A 16,871-nucleotide genomic window follows, 5' to 3' on the forward strand; every position below is an offset into this window, starting at 1 on the left:
TTTGTCATAATTTTGCAAATATATTTTATCAATATTTTTCAACGCTAAAGAGCAGAATTTCAACTGTGTGTATACCTTTGAACCCATAGTGTTCATAGGAGTCTGAACCCCTCCATTTTTATTTTATCTCCCTATACAGTATGTGTTTTTTGAGCCCTCACTATTTACAAGAGCAGTCCAATATATGCTTTTTTTTTCATAAGAATAGTGTACTTTGGTTGAGGGTGAGCATTATTCTTATTTTTCTATTGTTCTAAACAATAGGCCTATTGTTTTAAACCCGAAATCTCACCCTGATATTCTTATAGAAGTTATTCTTATAAAAGAAAAAGCGTGTAGTCATTCAAAACCAAAAACATTAAAATTTGTATGAAATATTATATGAAAAAAGAGTTTAATATGGCGCCACAGGCAAAAGTTTAGCTACCTACACTTGTTTTTCATTTGTCCCACACCAAATATCTAAATATAAAACATGGTAGATATTTTGACCAAAAGTTGTTATCCTCCTAAAATCTTGAACCCCTTAAAATCTTAAAACCCCCCATCTTATTTGGAAAATCTCTTATCCCCCTATAATATAAAGCAAGAAAAAAGGGGGGTTCACACTATGGAACTTTTTCTATGGCTTAAAGAAATGGCATGCAAAAGTTCAAAACCTGAATATCATTATCGTCGTTCACATGACTAAAGGTTATATCTCAAAATTAGTATATACCTTACAAATTTTAGAGTTTTACTGTTGTGGTTGCTCTTTTTTCATGTAGAGGAATAATCAATGTTTTCATATGACAAAAAGGTCAATCTCAAAGGCAGAACAGAATTGACAGATTTCCAATTTTCCAAGACACTTATTTTGAGATTGAACCTTAAGTCATGTGGACAACGTTATGTGAACCCCATACTCTAAAATTATTCCATACCTTTGAGTCAAAATTTCAAAATATTAGCCAAAGTTTTCGCAAGTTGACAGAAGGTATTTTGTCTCTCTTACCTTCCTCCTAAATTAGGAGGAATTAAAAAGTAAATTATAAAGCTAAAAAGAGTTTTTATCGCCGTTAGCAAAGTTTTCTCCTGAGTATATCATCAAACTGTCAAATTCCATAGTTTCATTATGATTTTAAAGGGACCCTCCGGTCTTTTTTAAAGTTCCTCTCATATCATCACTGCTAACATAAAAACATCTACGAAAACGTTTTTCTTTTCCCTCAAAAGCTCCACATAAGGAGATTATGAGCACTTTTTGTTTAACAAATAGAGAAAGAAAAATCAATAGTCGCCATCTTGTTTTAAAATGTAATTTTTAACCAGATGCCGAAAGTAATGAGTTGTGACGTAGATTGTTGTCACATAAGAAGTTGAAAAGCTTATTTTACAGTGAATTCCAGTGAAATGGACTGAGATTACCAATGACGTTTTAATTTTTATTTGATGTTTTTTTCTTTCTCCCTTCAAAAAATGAAAAACCTTGTTTCTGAAGCTTTCATATAACTTTATCATTTCATTTTCATGGGTGTTTTGCGATACAAATCACGGGAAATACGAGAACAGTTGCAATATATTTTGCCTTTGAATAGTTAGAGAATCATACGAGAAGCTGGCAGGTTGGGCTCCAATGATAGTAAATCATTTTTATTGGGCGGTACAAAATTGCAACGAAAACGGAGAAGAGCTGACAGAGCGGTTTAACAGCGTGATTGTTCACATTGTTGACAGACACGAATTTCCAGGAAACCACTACACAAGTTGCCCACCCCATGACAAATCACATCAGTATGATTGGCTAAAGGCAGGATCTAAACCACAAGAAGCCTTGTAGAAGATTATCTTTAACGCGGGATTCCAAAAAGGTCTTCGCAAGCTCAATTTAAACGTCTATACACACTTGGAGGTTTTCCATGCACTGAAGATAAGGTACCTGCTCAAATCTATTTTTTACGAGGAGGATAAAATGGAATGTGGTATGATGCTTGCTGCCTTAGACCATAACCTTAATATCAATAGGGAACAGAAGCAAACGCTCAAGGAGGGAAACTTAGTAGGGCGATTCAAGATTGCCTTCAGTATCACAAATACTCCCACCGGTTTGTGGCAAAGCAGGTCAAGAAGGAGAAATCATACGACTTCCTTCGAGACATTGCTGTTCGATGCTACCACACAGTCGTAGATAGAAATAGGAAGTTCTTCACAAAGAGAAAGCGGCTTCACGTTACACCTGCTGAAAGGCCTGCTAGAAAAGAAACTATCGAACGCTCTACAAAGCTTTCCAGAATGGCAGTGATAGACAATCAATAGATTTCATTTTGTTTTTTTTATTTCATGAATATTTGTCTAATATTAATCAGCTTTTTTATTCATTGAGTTCTTCTTCCTATTCGACTAATCTCCATGATGACATACGCCTCTCTCTGGTAGCTACCCCTGCCTTGAATCCTACGTATACACCATCAGGAGTGGGAAATTGCATTTTGCATCATTGTGCAAAAAATCAGAGACAAATAATGAGTCAACATTGAGAAAAGCTATATTTTCTTATTTGATCTTCTACCTAGTTCTTAGCACACAAGATCTCCCAATTATTTCTGACTGATCTTGTTGATTTGTTCTATTTTCTGGTGTAGTCAATGATGTACTAGTGATAGTCGTTTTATCCCCGCTTCGCGTTGGCTGGAACTGCAAGCCCATCATTTTCCTATACCTTACATTTTCCTAGGATAATATTTTTGACAAGGAAAAGTTTTAGCCGTTCACAGAAGGGAGAAGAATTGAAAGAATGATAACTTATCACTAGACAAAAAAGAGAAAAAACTTGAAAAATCTGAAGCTTTCTCTTCTGTTAAACGATTTATAAAAGAAGAGAGGGCAACAAGTGACGTCACATACACACCATTTCGATTCAGCTGTTTGGAAGGGAGGGTCAAAGAGATAATCTTTTTATGAAGCTTCGACTGTTTTAAAATTTCATTTATGGCTCTATAAGAGATTTTTACGTTTTATGAAATAGATTTTCCTTCTCATATTCATAAAAGCCAAACTTGAAAAATGACCGGAGGATCCCTTTAAAGTGGCTGCTTAAGCTATACATGATTAACAAAACATGTAATAAAACGCTGAATAGCCCAAAATCATTCATAATATAATTTGTGGATGAAAAGAGATGGTTACACATTTTAAATGTTTTCTTTTGAAAGAAATAATTTCATTTTCCAAAGCAACATATAGGAGAAAATCGAAGAAACTTTGTATTTCCTGATCGGCTTATCCTTGCTCTTTTGATTTCTCAAAAAACATGCCCTCGACTGTCGACCATGTATCTAGTGGATTAGAAAATTAACGTGCAAAATACAAACGCTTAACGATTTCCCTTCTGTGTTGCTTTGGGAAATACAAGATTAATGTGCAACCATCTCTTTTCACCCAAAAACTATATGAATAGTTTGGGCTATTCATTATTTATCAAAAGTTAGCTACATTAATCCTGATAGCTTAATAAGCGCTAAAGCGCTGTCAGTAGAAAAAAACCAAGCAAAGGATGAGATGGATGTCCAGTCGTTTCTTTTTGTTCTTTTTGTTCATACTCATGACACCATTTTATCTGATAAATCATGACAAAGCATTTTCATTGTTATAGGAGGCATCATGACAAAGAAGCATGACAAAGGGAATTTCCTAACTGTAGTGCCTACCCTACCTAATCATGTTTAAAGGGAAGTTTTGTGGATACAGGGAAATTATGAGCCGTCCATGGAAACACTTTTTGAGTAACTCTTCGACTCTTGGACAAATCACAGATAAATCGGAGACATGGGTAGATTACAAAAGACGAATATAAATTTGCTTACTTTTGAAAGAAGCTAAAATTGAAAACTCTCTCACCTCAGCCTTGCCACCATTATTCCTTTTTTGATCAAAAACTTTGTTATTTTCACTTTCAACACGCGCGCTTTTATGACTTGCTCCACACACGAGTCTTTGAAATAGAAACATGGACCTTGCTTATCGGGGAAAAAAATGTCGGAGTTTTATTTTAGTCGGTTTCTTTTTCGTCGGGGAGAAATCTTGTATCCTTAACTAGCTCGAAAAGGATCTTGTAATTCGACGTTTAAAGCACTAATTTCGGTAAGTAAAAAGGTGTAAAAAAATTAGATTTAAATTATGGTTGCGGTATAAAATTTTGGGTAAATGTAAATGTTTTGGTCGGGGAAAAATTTCGTCACCCCCTCAAAATTATCGTCACTTTCATTCCCCGCAGCCCGCCCGAAGGCTAGATGTCGTACTTTAAAGGTTTTATTTTTACGTAAGTGTTCCCGTTTCGTTTGTCGGCGCGGCGCAATGGCTAAAAGGGGGGGGGGGGTCACTTTTACGGTATGACAGTATTGGGCCTTTTTACCCCCGGTAAATCAGTATCACGGAAAAAAACGACGGGATTACGGTATTTCATTTTCTACTGGTATCGGTAAAATTGCCTGTTTTTTTTGTCGGTATTTTGATATTTTTATCAATAAAAAACGGTATTTCGGTATAAACTTATTTACCTTTTAGTTTCTTCATGAGTTTCATGCAAAAAGTCTATTCCGCCACCGCGCTATTTTTACCGGTAAAAATTTCTCGCTTCGCTCGCATAATCTTGTGGATGTCCTATTGACTTATTATTGGCATTGTGAGGTTATTCAAAATAAGCAAAACTTTACGATTTCTAAACAAATTTTTCGTTATTTTTCTGGCGGGCGCATTTTTTTAATGACAACTTTTGTGATGCAAATACTGCATCCAACGAATAAGTCTAGATAAAATTTTCTCCGTCAGCACTAAATAATATGGTATAAATGATATAACTTATATTGCTACTACAATACAATACACTGATAACTTAGAGACAGTAAAGGCGGTATTTACTCCTCCAATAATTAGTAAAAGTATGTAGTTTTAAAAACATCTTGTGCAGCATCGAACGATTTAAAAATAATTCACATCATGATGCACATGATGCGTTTTCAGGCAATCTAGGCATTCTAATTTTTAATTTTTTTTCTTGGGCTAAACTCTTGGAGCGCCGCACCGGGTACGGCAGGTACGTCGCTCGCCGTACCATATTTTTGCCAACAAATGATCAGTGTTAAATAATATCAAAAATTGTGTGACCAAACAAGGCATACTTGGCTAACAATAGCGTATTAATAGTAGGGGCAACTATGTCGCGAAAAAGCTTCCCGTGTGCAGCAGCTTGTGCAAAGGGATTTATGATTGAATATTCTTCCTTGAATGTAGAAGATCAAAATTTGAGAGGTGGGGCCGGGTGTGACCACCGGTTGCCATGGAAACTGACGTCATTGGTTACTATGGCAACCAAAATAAAAGGTCGTCAAAATTGAAAAATTTTTATTTCATTCAAAAGAGCATGAAATACTGATAAAAAAAAGGTCACAGCCTATATCTGAAAATGAATATATCAGGAGATATAAAGGAAATAAGGCAAAATGACGTCATAAAATGATGACGTCATCGAAAAATCAAAATTTGCCAAAATTCAAAGATTTTTGGTTTTTTGGAAAGAATACCTTCCAGTGAACAAAAAATATTATTACGAAAAAGTCTGAAAATCCTTTTTAAGAAGTCTATGAGCAAAAATTGATATTTTGTAATGTGCTTGGGCAAGCTCCAACCTTCGGCAAAAAATGAAAATGTCAATTTTGACCAATAGACTTTTTTTAACTAATTTTTAAACGTTTTCGTAATAATATTTAATGTTCACTGGAGGGTCTTCTTTTCAAAAAACCAAAAATTTTCGAATTTTGGCAAAGTTCTTGTGGATTGGAAAAAATCTCAAAATTTAATAAGCAGGGGGGTTGGAATAAAAATGTCCTGGGTGGAAATGTTCGAAAAGGAGGCTGATACAGCAGAATTAGGGCAAAAGAGGGAACTTTCAAAAAATTTTTTCCCAAAAATCAATAAGCGGGGGGGCTGGAATAAGAATGTCCTGGGTGGAAAATTTTCCAAAAATTAATTAGCGGCCCCCCCCCCGGCTATTAGGTACCCGAGAGTATGTTTTTAAACGAAAACATCCAAACAAAGAAATACTATACAATAATAAGATAAAAAAATAAAGTGTAAAATTATTTCAGTAGAAAATATTTAAAAAAGTTTTCGTTTCGCTAGAAATATAATGCATTATTTACAGCTCAATAAATGCTAAACTGAAAAGGATAATGGTCTATCATTAAAATACTGGGAGCAAATCTTTATCCTGTTGACTAAAAGCTGTTGAATTTTTCAGAGCATACCACTTTAAATCATAAAATCCAATTATTTCATGCATGTTATTATACATGAAGACGAGCGTGTAACGAAAACGTCTGATAAATTGATTTTTTTTTCAAGTTCTGGTCTCTGAATTCACGTACTGCATTCTTTGGTTTTCAACATGCTTGACAGACAATCGATAAAGTCATCATTTTTAAAAAATACTTATTTTTAATCGAGTATAGTCATAAGTCTTTGATGACGTTTATGAATTTGACAATAAGATGCTTCTCAATTCCCACATCTGAGACATCACCAATAAAATCGCATAATGTATATTCTGGTCTCTCACCCTTCAGAAAATAGAAAAGATGATCTCCTTCTCCGTCAACGTAAAGAGCAATTTTTTGGTGGTACTCGGTACCGAAGACTCTTTCTGCAAAACTCTCACGGACATTGGAAATCTTGCTCTCATTAAAAATTTGATTGAATGCATTTTTGATGTTCGTTCCCCATTCCATAATTATAGTATCTAAAAAGAGAATTTATAATATATTGTGCATGTCATTTAACATGCATAATACTGTCGGTATCGCTGAACAATGAGTATTTGTGGTGCATGTGGGATGATAAATTAACTTTATAATGATAATAAGAAATATTGCCATATAAGAAGATAGCTTCGGAAGTGCATGCAAGTACTCCCTACACACCTCCTTCTCAGACCCACTGGGAACCCTTCCCACTGGAAGAATTTGCCAAAATATCGTCCCCGGTGGAAAATCAAACTCTAATTTTTGTCCCCACTGAAAATAATCAAATAAACCAATCCTCACTGCAAAATATTGTGCTATTTTTTCCCATCCCCACTGGAATTTCTGACTTGAAAACAAAAGAATTTAAATCCCCAGCCATAAATAATATGAGAAAATCAATCCCCATCGAGTTTCAGTTCGTTATTTTCATCCCCACTGGCTGAAAAAATCCTACTGGGTCTGCGAGAAGTTAATGCCCCTACGGTTTTGTTATCTACATTCTTTGAGAAAAGGGAGACAATGATTGATTCTTGAAAGTAAGTTTAAGTCTTGAGATACTCCAGGGGTATCACCGGAGAAAACCCCATTCGTCCAATCTAAGGCCAACTTTTTTTCTTCAAAAAGTGCATTACTCTAGAAATAAAAGGTTAAAGACATACCTTGTAAAGCAACTGAAACTTTGGCATTCAAAAGCGTCACAATGTTTGTCAAATCTGAAGAAAAAAAAGGACATTAAACCATAGCGAGGGAATTCGGGGAAAGAACACTTAGTGTTAATACTATGTTCATATTTTAGGCATTTGTACATGTGTGAGCAGGCATACAGGTATATTTGTTAAATGTTATTTCTGCCTAGATTTAAATTTTTAAATTTTGATCTTAAAAAAGAATTAGAAAATCAGATAAATACAACCTGCGCTGAGACTTTCCCTCCCCATTATGATCAACACGTTCAAATAGGATAGGTCATGGTTAATGACAATAAATTTAAATTAATTACCCAACATTATTGGTTTGTTCTCTTCGTCGTTACTGTTTCCATATTTAGAAATATAATCTCTGATCGGTTTGCCATAGACGACTGAAAAGGAGAGTAAAAAGACTGCATGAATATTAAATAAAAGGTAAATTTATATTTATTTAGAATCTTTTTATATAAAGGTTTTGTTTTTAAATAAGAGGGATATGGTTTGCTTACTCAATCAATTCACAAGCTTTTTCACATTGGATTGACACGGATGTGGAGCAAGATTGGTCAGAAAGACTAAAAGAAAAAACATTTTTTGTTTATATCTGCACAATATAACAATAGGAAGACACTGTCATGATATGAAATATGTGTCTGATATGAAGCGGGACCACTTATGTAAAAACACAACCTTTAATAAGCACACATAACCACACATTCAAAAAAAAAAGTTTCTTGAATATTTCTGTATCAAGGAATTGACTTATCAAAACTTACAGAAAACAATCACAACAGCAACAATTAGAACAACAATAAACACCACCAATACAATAAGTACATTAATGACAGTGTTGTTGGTCCAGGGGTTGTCTGTGGGAGGTTCACCAGGAGTGGCCTCCGACGGTTCATCAATTATGTTTCTAGGGTTTTTAGAAGATTCAGTGATATCAGTTTGTGTTGGTGTGTGTGAGTGTGTAACAGATATGCGAGTTGTAGTGTCTGATGATGTTGTGGATGGATGATTTGTAGTGTTCGCTGTCGTTGATGGGCTATCAGTTTCTGTTGTTTGTAGTGGTAATGTGGTGGTTGGAGACTCGTCTTTTGTGAATGATGGTTTAATGGTATATGGAGGGCTTGAGGAAGTTGATGACTTGTAGTTTTCAGGTTCAGAGCACCTCTTAATAGATAAGGAAAGTTATGAAAAATTGTGATTTCAAGGGTAACCCAATCATTCCTAAGCTTGACAGGAAAGAAATCATTGTTACAAAGAAGTCACCTAGTGTGCAGAGGGGTCTGATGCAGAATCCATACTCCTATCCCACCTCTTTCATAAAACGTATCTACTCCCTAACAAAGCTGCCATATTTCAGTAGCTCTGCAAGAATGAAGTTTATTCTAATAATTTAATCCATTTTTTGAAGATAAAAGAGGCCTTCAGAAAGTTTTCGGTCAAAAACAGAAACCTTTTGAAAAGATTAACATTGATGATTTTAAGTTTATAAATTGTTCTAGAGCGCAGTCTTCACTCCTAAATTTAAAGTGGTGAGGCGTTAGTCACACTGTAAATAGGATAGAAATCAATGAAAAAAAAGAAATTGAAAAGGAAAAGTAAAATAGCTGTGTTGCTGATTAGAAATAAAGGGAACTTATTAAAAATGTTTTTCAACACCTACCTCGTTTTCAGGCATAGAGTCACATTCCTCCGGAATACGTTCATGATGCTTTGAGGTGCAAGGAGAGCAATGTTTGGTGCATTCCTTGTACACGTGATCACGATACATACCAGGTTTGCATTTGCATAGGCGATTGTGGCAACCACATGGATTGACTTCAATTTCATTATGGGTTGGATTACATGGTTTTCGGCATTCGTAAAATGTTCCGAACTTTACGTAATAGCCTCTAAATCGATGACTGCACGTTGGTTTTCCTTTGTATGGGTAAGGTTTTGAGTTACCACATAAATATGGAGTCCCAGTGCAGTCACTACATTTTAGACATCTTTCACACACAAATTTACCATTATCATCAAAAGTGATAGCACCAAAATTGCAGACACATCTCCCTCTATGCATGTATGCATTTTCTGGACATCTTAAATGAAAAAAGTGAAACAAAAAAGTTACTTTATAGTATGCCGAGGCATTGTAGCATGTTTTTTCATATTTACATTAAATTTCCCTGTTGACATAACATGGAAGCATTCATGCTATATTCGAAGGTAAAAACCTTATCTCAGGACTACATACAGTATATATTAAATCTTTGTTTCAAGATTTAGAAAATTCTTTCGAACATTCTAAATTTTTAATATCAAAATTATAACTGGAATTTCAAAATGCTTAAATTCAATTACCTGCTTGTCTGCTTGTCATAAATGGGTTTCTGAAATAAAAATAAATAAATTTAAAAAATATAATTTTAAACAATGCCAATGTTAGCAGAAAGATAATTAAAGAAACTTAATAACTTAAACTTAACTAAGCTTTTACTGTAAGTTTCTGTTTGGAGTGCAAGGCTGAAAGGGATATGGAATATGACAGATATTAAAAGGACTTTTATTCTGTGGTGCCCTATCTTAGAGAAAGGGTAACAAATAACTTTTGGCATTTTAACCCAAATGCTCTTATCCACATCTCCCTCGTCCCTTCTTATTTCGATCATATAGGAATATGTACTGTAAGTTGGTCTAATGCCGTCAGCCCATGGTTTCTGCCTACTTTTTCAGTCATCCCATAAAATGCAGTTTTGCCCTTAAAAAAGGAAACTGCCCCCATAAATCGAACGAAAATTACCAGTACCAGTGTTAGAATGCCCGCCCCCTTAAATAAAAAGTTTGACAACAACAAATACAACGATTTTTAGCACGATTGTTTGAAATCAATACCATCAACATTCTATTGGTGGACATGTTCATTAAAAAAGGCAAGTTTTTGAGGTTTCTGTGACATTTGATGTCTATGTTACAAGATTATCCATTTTAGTGGTTTACCATTTCTTATCAAAGGTCAGATTATTCTGATGGTTAAGGTGAAATGTTCTTCTTGGATAATTTGGTAACAGAATTTTTTCCCCTTTAAAAGAACAAAAGATATGTTAGTTTGAACTTTTTACAGTGCTGGATAATGATGTAACACCAACTTTTTCAGTTAAGCTGGATAATGATTTCTAGATCTACTAAGCAGCTTAACCTATAGATATCTTGAGTTATAGAACTTATTTAGGGTATAATAGATATCATTTTGACACGAAAAGTTTGTTGAAATACCCACTGGATAATGATGTAACACAGCTTAAAGGTCACAATATGCTGTTTCATAATATCCAGATATTGATATCAAAAAACATTTCATCTGAGTTAAAACCTGATGTTTTTATTGTACCTAATGTTCTTAAATTAATTAGCAGAGTAAGGAGTACTGTTTGGTAAGAATTGGATAATAATGTAACATTTTCAAAAGCTACCTTGAAAAAGCTTGCATAATTAACTGTCATTCATACCTCTTCACATGTATCACCATATCTATAATACTTTTAAAAGCTCATAGGTTTCCTTCAGAGAGAAGTTTTTAAAAGTAGAAACCTTAAGTCTCGCAAAAGAAAAGGTACAAAAAATTGATATAATAGGCACTTTTTGGATAATTTTGTAACGTGATGGGTGATGGGTGATTTTTGATTAGCAAGAGGAACGCGATATGATAAAACTTCATTAAATTTTCACTTTTATCACTAGCTGCTTGTTACTTTGTTATCCAAATAGTACTAATTTTAAAAGAATGGGCTTTCAGAATTTATAGTACAATTTATAATTCTCTAATGTTATTCATAATTTTATATTACTAGTATATATTTCGTATCGTTTTCTCACCAAAGTGTTTGAGTGGAAGTTCTGTTTTCTTTTATCTATGTTATCATGTTATCCAGACCATGTCCCATTAATAAAAATCAAAAATTTGAAAGCACTTATATCTGTTTAATATTTGTCTATGCTTTAAATGATAGCAAACCTAAATTTCTAGTTTTTGCAACCAAGAGTGCTAGTAATGATAGGTGACAGTTTTGTTACAAATTATCCAAAAAGCCCCAATTAATGAAAATTTCATTCCAGTGTGTTCTTAGCAAGTAAATCACCATGATCTTTCTATGAATTGTTCTTGAATCGATTTCCCTGCTCAACAACTCGACATCGCTCCATAATCAAACACCATTGTGATTCATTGATGTCACCAAATAATTTACATGAAGAAAAGAAAATATAGTGTTAGCATAAACATGAGATCTCCCCAAGCAAAACAAGCAAGATTGGGAGTCGACAGGAATTTATGACCGGTGTACGGGCGGTCCACCTCTCTTTCAGCATGGCCTACATCACAATTCATTTAAACATTATCAATTTTCATTTCTCGTCCATTTGTCAAATTTTATCAAATCAAATCTTCCCAAGCCAGCGGCAGGATTAGAAGTCAACAGGAGGGAATCCTGTCTTATAGCACATGCTTACATTCGAATTCAATGAAATTTTAAAACCTTCTCAAGTCTCAAGGGTGGGGAAAGAGGATGGTTTGCACAGCAGTCTGTTGTTTCTACACCCTTCCTCCTCCTACTCAATTGAAATGGTAAATTAATCTGCTACGAACATTTCCTCAAACAAGATTTTCTTTACACTCCACGCTCATTCCATTCATTATTCGATCTGATATATTGGTTGTAACCAGTAAACAAATAAAAATTCAAAATTACTTTAAAAGTTTGTTATGTCTCCCACGATCCATCAAGTTTGTTAAATTCATGAGAGTTCTAAAATTTACTGTCCAAGTTAAGTTCAATACGTGCATCTACCATTTTTCACAATCACTTTTGTTTTCCGACGACTTTTAACTATTTCAAAACCTCTGTCCAAAAGTTTTATGAAAATTTTTTTTTACCGTGAATAGAAGTGTTTTTTTTTTTCAACTCCAGAAACTTCAGTAGCCAACACACCAGCTCAGCTCGTGATCCGCTTGATCCCCTTCTAGATGGGCCCTGTCTAGCCTTGATCCACCAATGCTCTCCGGGTTTCTTTGTCCTAACCCACCATCAGCACTTGGAGCGACCTCCCGACCAGCCTTAGTGATGCTTCTGAGTTCTCATGGATGTCTCTTTTGACGCGGTAGATGTTCTTTGTCGTGATAAGGGTATTTTCAGTGGTGACGTTTATCTGTTGCTGATGAGAGGAAGCCTGCCATATCACCATAACAACCCTCTGCTACCAATGTTGGGTGTCTGTTTTGATCTTAAAATATGGTGGAGACCAAATGATGTTATCTTTAAAAACTGAATATATTGAACATAAAAGGTACATCTGTCTGAATAAATCCTACTTCCATATTATATTAAGTTGATCCTCGTGTGTTAACATATCAGTATAAGAGATTCATCCATTCATTGTTATGATCAGGCTTCCACTCATCCTTGCTGGAGAGAACAGGCTCTTATAAAAACACATGTCAGGGAGGAGAGCTCACTCAGGCCCATTCTTCCAGCAAGGACCCAAAGGAGGAGTGCACAGGGGGGGGACAATGGAGATCAAGACTCTCAGACACAAACATGTGATCTCCATTGCAGAGGGCAAGATGGTAGACCTAGCTATCAATCATAAAATATAATATACATGTAACATCTAACAAGCTTACTATGTACATATATAACACTTTCATATAACATATAATACATACAGAAGATACAATGATAAAACATAAAGATTTATAAAATCTATACCCAACATTAGCGTCGTTTAGGGATTTCAATATCTTATATTCCTTGTTTATTATATAATGTTCAAGTTTTGACTTTCTATGTTCTATAATATTGAAGTTATTGAAAGATTATGATTTTCTGACTATGTTACTTCATTATCCCATATCTTTGTTACCATTCAACAAAACCTGTCCGAATAACAACAGGTGATAGTTAACATACTAAGCTTTGAAAATTTAAATCAATTTTCATGCATTCTTCAAAAAGTCATTTTCCAGGTCAAGGTGAATTAAAAAGTTACATTATTATCCATTCTTGGTAAACTAACAACAAAAAGTGAAATTTTGTCCTTTCAGGGGCTTTGTTACCATGTTACCTAATTATCCAGCAAATTTCATAGACTTTGAGACAATATTTATTGATTTATTAACAAAAAACGATTTTTCCAACTTTTTGACATGTCACAGGACTTGCCTTTTTTAATGAACATGTCCTGGTACTTAATGATATCCAACTAAATAAAACTCAATAAAAAGAAATCATAAATTGGAAATAAACTGGATCCTATAATCAAATGATACAAATAAAACTTTTTGTATAAATGAATAAAACCAAACAAAAGATAGCAGTACTCTTGTGTGGTTAATTGCAGGGGGCTGGAATAAGCAGGGGGTGGCTACTCCAGATAAAAATCAACAAAATAGGGGGTCATAATTAAGTGCTATTGGTCTGATTTTGCTAAAGGAAAATGAAGGTTTTTAGCCAATTTTGGCACTTCGTAGCATAAAGGTCATAAATTTGGAGGGGGGTTCATTATAAAGTGATATGGGTACGATTTTTTCCAAGAATTTTTTCCTACAATTAACCACACAAGGGTATCTGGTATATCTGTAGTCCTAGTTTAACTTAGGTCAAGCAAGAGGTCCGTCCCCTTATTTTTTAAAAATTACAAAAATTCCCCCCTTTTTTTAAATGCAATTTTTTAAAGGTATATAATTTGAGTACCAAAATTTCAAAAAACATCTGATTTGAATTCAACCACTTTTTTAACAACTTTTCGAAGACTTGATATAACCGTTTGAGTACTTTGATTGTTATTGAGAGTTAGGAAAATCCATCAGGATCCTGCCGTTCTATCAGCCAGCAGAAACTAAATGACACTTGTAAACTCAAGCTTCTTACAATTTTCCATCTAAAGTAACCAAAAACATTGCTACTTTCCAAAGCTGGAGACTAAAACAAATTATCTTCCAAGATGAGGGCGCCCTTTTGGATCTATTATCAAGGCCATCAAAAATGGTGGACGGAGTTGCTAAAAGACAGATGCACCTGCTGCTTTGAGGGTGGAAATGCTAAAACACCTGAAAAGATCTTCCCACAGAAGGTGAGTTATTTGCTGCACATGTTACGTCATGCACGCAACAACATCAGAGCTGTGCTGTATTGATGATGATACTTGCGTTCTTGCAGGTACTGAACATGAGTACCATCACCACACCACATTAAATGTTTGGCTTTTCTCCCCATACTCTTGTAACAAAGTGATGGTACCCTATTCCCCTCATATGGTACGGGTTGTTGACCCGGGCCAGGGTACATTCACTTGCCAAGTGAATTGTATGCCAAGTGAATTGTAGCACCAAGTGGTAATCTAACCCTGACCTCCAGCACAGAAGACAAGAACGATGACCACTACACTAGCATCATTTTGATATTTTAAGAAAAACCAAAAACATTGACATTAAACCAAAGCACAAAAAAAAGAAGCCCAGTCATAAGGATGACCTTCAGTAACAGCCCTGTCATTTTGTGTGCGTTTGCCCTGGGTTTCCTCAAGTAAATCATCACGCATTCTGATTGGTTGGAGAAAACGAGTGAATCATGTTTATTTTATTTTCTTGGAAACTTGTTGACAGACTTTCTGAACTTTAAAAACCCAGGCAAACACACAAAATCAACTTACCATAAACTTCACAAGCTAAAGACTTTCAAAACTACTAAAAATTACATCAAAACATCATCCACATGTATTTAGACTTCCAGTCAACAGCCATTTTGTTACGAAATGAATCCATAATTATTCATTTTCATTTGTTTTCCTTTTTTCTGCAGAGTTAGCTTTTTCCATAAATTATGCGCATTTACATCGAAATTATCAAAATGCGCGCAAAAGTACTGCTAAGTAATATGCCAAAAGCTGGCCAATCAGGCTGAACCTGCATTGCAGGGAAAAATCTCCCTGCAGGCAAGTTTACCTGCGCTCTCACTGGACTGGTGGTCATGTCACTGGACCACCTTCGATTATTATCGATCGTTATTGATTTACATATTCTAAATCCTCTTCATTAATTTCTCAGACACACTTTAATTAACCTAGCCTTAGTCTTATTTTGCATAAAACACATTTCGCCTTTGCAGCGGTTTTACTTTTTTGTTTCTTAGCCTGCAGGTCCACATCAGTTTTTACTGCCAATATATATAGAATTGTATATAGCTTGTATATATAGTTTTGTATATAGAACCTGACCTGTGTTGACAAATAAATTAATAATAATAATAATAATGATTAAATTCAATCAAAATCAAAAGTTACGTCTGAACGCCTGTCTGCAAAATCCACCCTGGACTGGATGACACACAGCTGGACAGACTACATCTACTCTACAGGATAAGATTGTATGATATAGTCTCCCTTAAGTTGGGTTGACGGGGACAGAGGTAATCAACTTGCCAAAATGGATTGACCATAGAAAACCAATTAAAACAAAAGTTCGAGAATAAATCTTTATAAGCTAGCTAGGTACTCACTTTTAATTTTGTGGTTATTTCTGTCGAAAAAACGATCCCTGCTGAAGTGGAGAGCAGCAACAGAATTGTGGTTATTTGGTTTGAAAAATATATTGCCACATGCATCTCACTTCCGAGTTGTCAGAGGTTGTGTACCAGTGTTTGAGTAGCAGGGCAGGGTGGTGGCTGGTCTGGTTCTTTCTAGACCTTTCTGCTGTGTTGTGTGCTTAACTTGCTGAACTGAACAAAAAAATCTGAGTCGGCAGAAAAAAAAAAAAAAACACGGGAAAGGGAAATTCCCATTAGACTATAAGAATTCCCAAAATTCAAAATGGTACTTCAAGTAGTGGAGCTATGTTCAGTAGGGTTCAGCCTTAATACATCAGATTTATTTCCTTTGTCTTCCCTTCGTCAGCAGCATAGCATGATACCCTTGTGTATATAACATTATACGGCTAAAACCGTCTATTAGTTAGATATCATCTTCATCTGATCTGAAAAATTTCTTTCCCTCTGCTGTCTGCAAGAGAACCACAAACCACAATCCATCGATTGTTGATCAAATTTGATGTACAAAGTAGAGATTTACACTGTAAGAGACATTTTTTTGTAACTCAAAGTGACCTAAAGAAGCCTATACTACTAGTATATCATTTTTACCTTTGGCTAGCGCTAGGTCCATCCATGTCATATCAGGTGAAGGCTTCTTCGTAAAAGCGAAAGACATGTATCTATTTTTCGGATCCTGCATGCGGGAATAGTGTCAGGACCTGCAGGCGACCTGGTAGGGTTGGGTATGGGTGTGGTTTGGGTGTGGTTACGTATCAGATTGGCTAGGAATTTGGTTATTATCAGTAGGGTTAGGGTTGGAGCTCGAAACAAGC

General features: G+C 35.0%; 1 protein-coding gene across 2 annotated transcripts; it reads right to left on the reverse strand.

Moving 5' to 3' along the window:
* Positions 1 to 6,415: 6,415 nt before the first annotated feature.
* On the reverse strand, positions 6,416 to 16,202 carry LOC136817555 (uncharacterized). Of its 2 annotated transcripts, XM_067073885.1 has the most exons (8): positions 16,009 to 16,202; positions 9,821 to 9,849; positions 9,138 to 9,558; positions 8,361 to 8,641; positions 8,242 to 8,303; positions 7,777 to 7,857; positions 7,436 to 7,489; positions 6,416 to 6,772 (listed from the first exon to the last, which is right to left on the reverse strand). In XM_067073885.1, exons 1-8 carry the CDS (start codon positions 16,111 to 16,113, stop codon positions 6,486 to 6,488), a joined length of 1,320 nt encoding a protein of 439 aa, XP_066929986.1. In that variant the 5' UTR covers positions 16,114 to 16,202; the 3' UTR covers positions 6,416 to 6,485. The 2 variants fall into 2 exon arrangements, with proteins under 2 accessions (XP_066929986.1, XP_066929985.1); XM_067073884.1 differs by having other exon boundaries at positions 8,242 to 8,641.
* Between the last annotated feature and the right edge of the window lie 669 nt (positions 16,203 to 16,871).

This window comes from Clytia hemisphaerica, unplaced genomic scaffold (genome assembly GCF_902728285.1).
Source record: "Clytia hemisphaerica strain Z4C2 unplaced genomic scaffold, Clytia hemisphaerica genome assembly, whole genome shotgun sequence".
In the NCBI taxonomy this organism is placed as follows: Eukaryota; Metazoa; Cnidaria; class Hydrozoa; order Leptothecata; family Clytiidae; genus Clytia; species Clytia hemisphaerica.

Bases quoted from the DNA above. Each gene is read 5' to 3' on its own strand.
- LOC136817555 (XM_067073884.1), bottom strand. From the start codon at position 16,113: ATGCATGTGGCAATATATTTTTCAAACCAAATAACCACAATTCTGTTG. The intron at 8,642-9,137 runs GTAGGTGTTGAA...TTATCTATTAAG, and splicing joins ACTCTATGCCTGAAAACGAG to AGGTGCTCTGAACCTGAAAA. The intron at 7,858-8,241 runs GTAAGTTTTGAT...TCTCCTTTTCAG, and splicing joins TGCTGTTGTGATTGTTTTCT to TCGTCTATGGCAAACCGATC.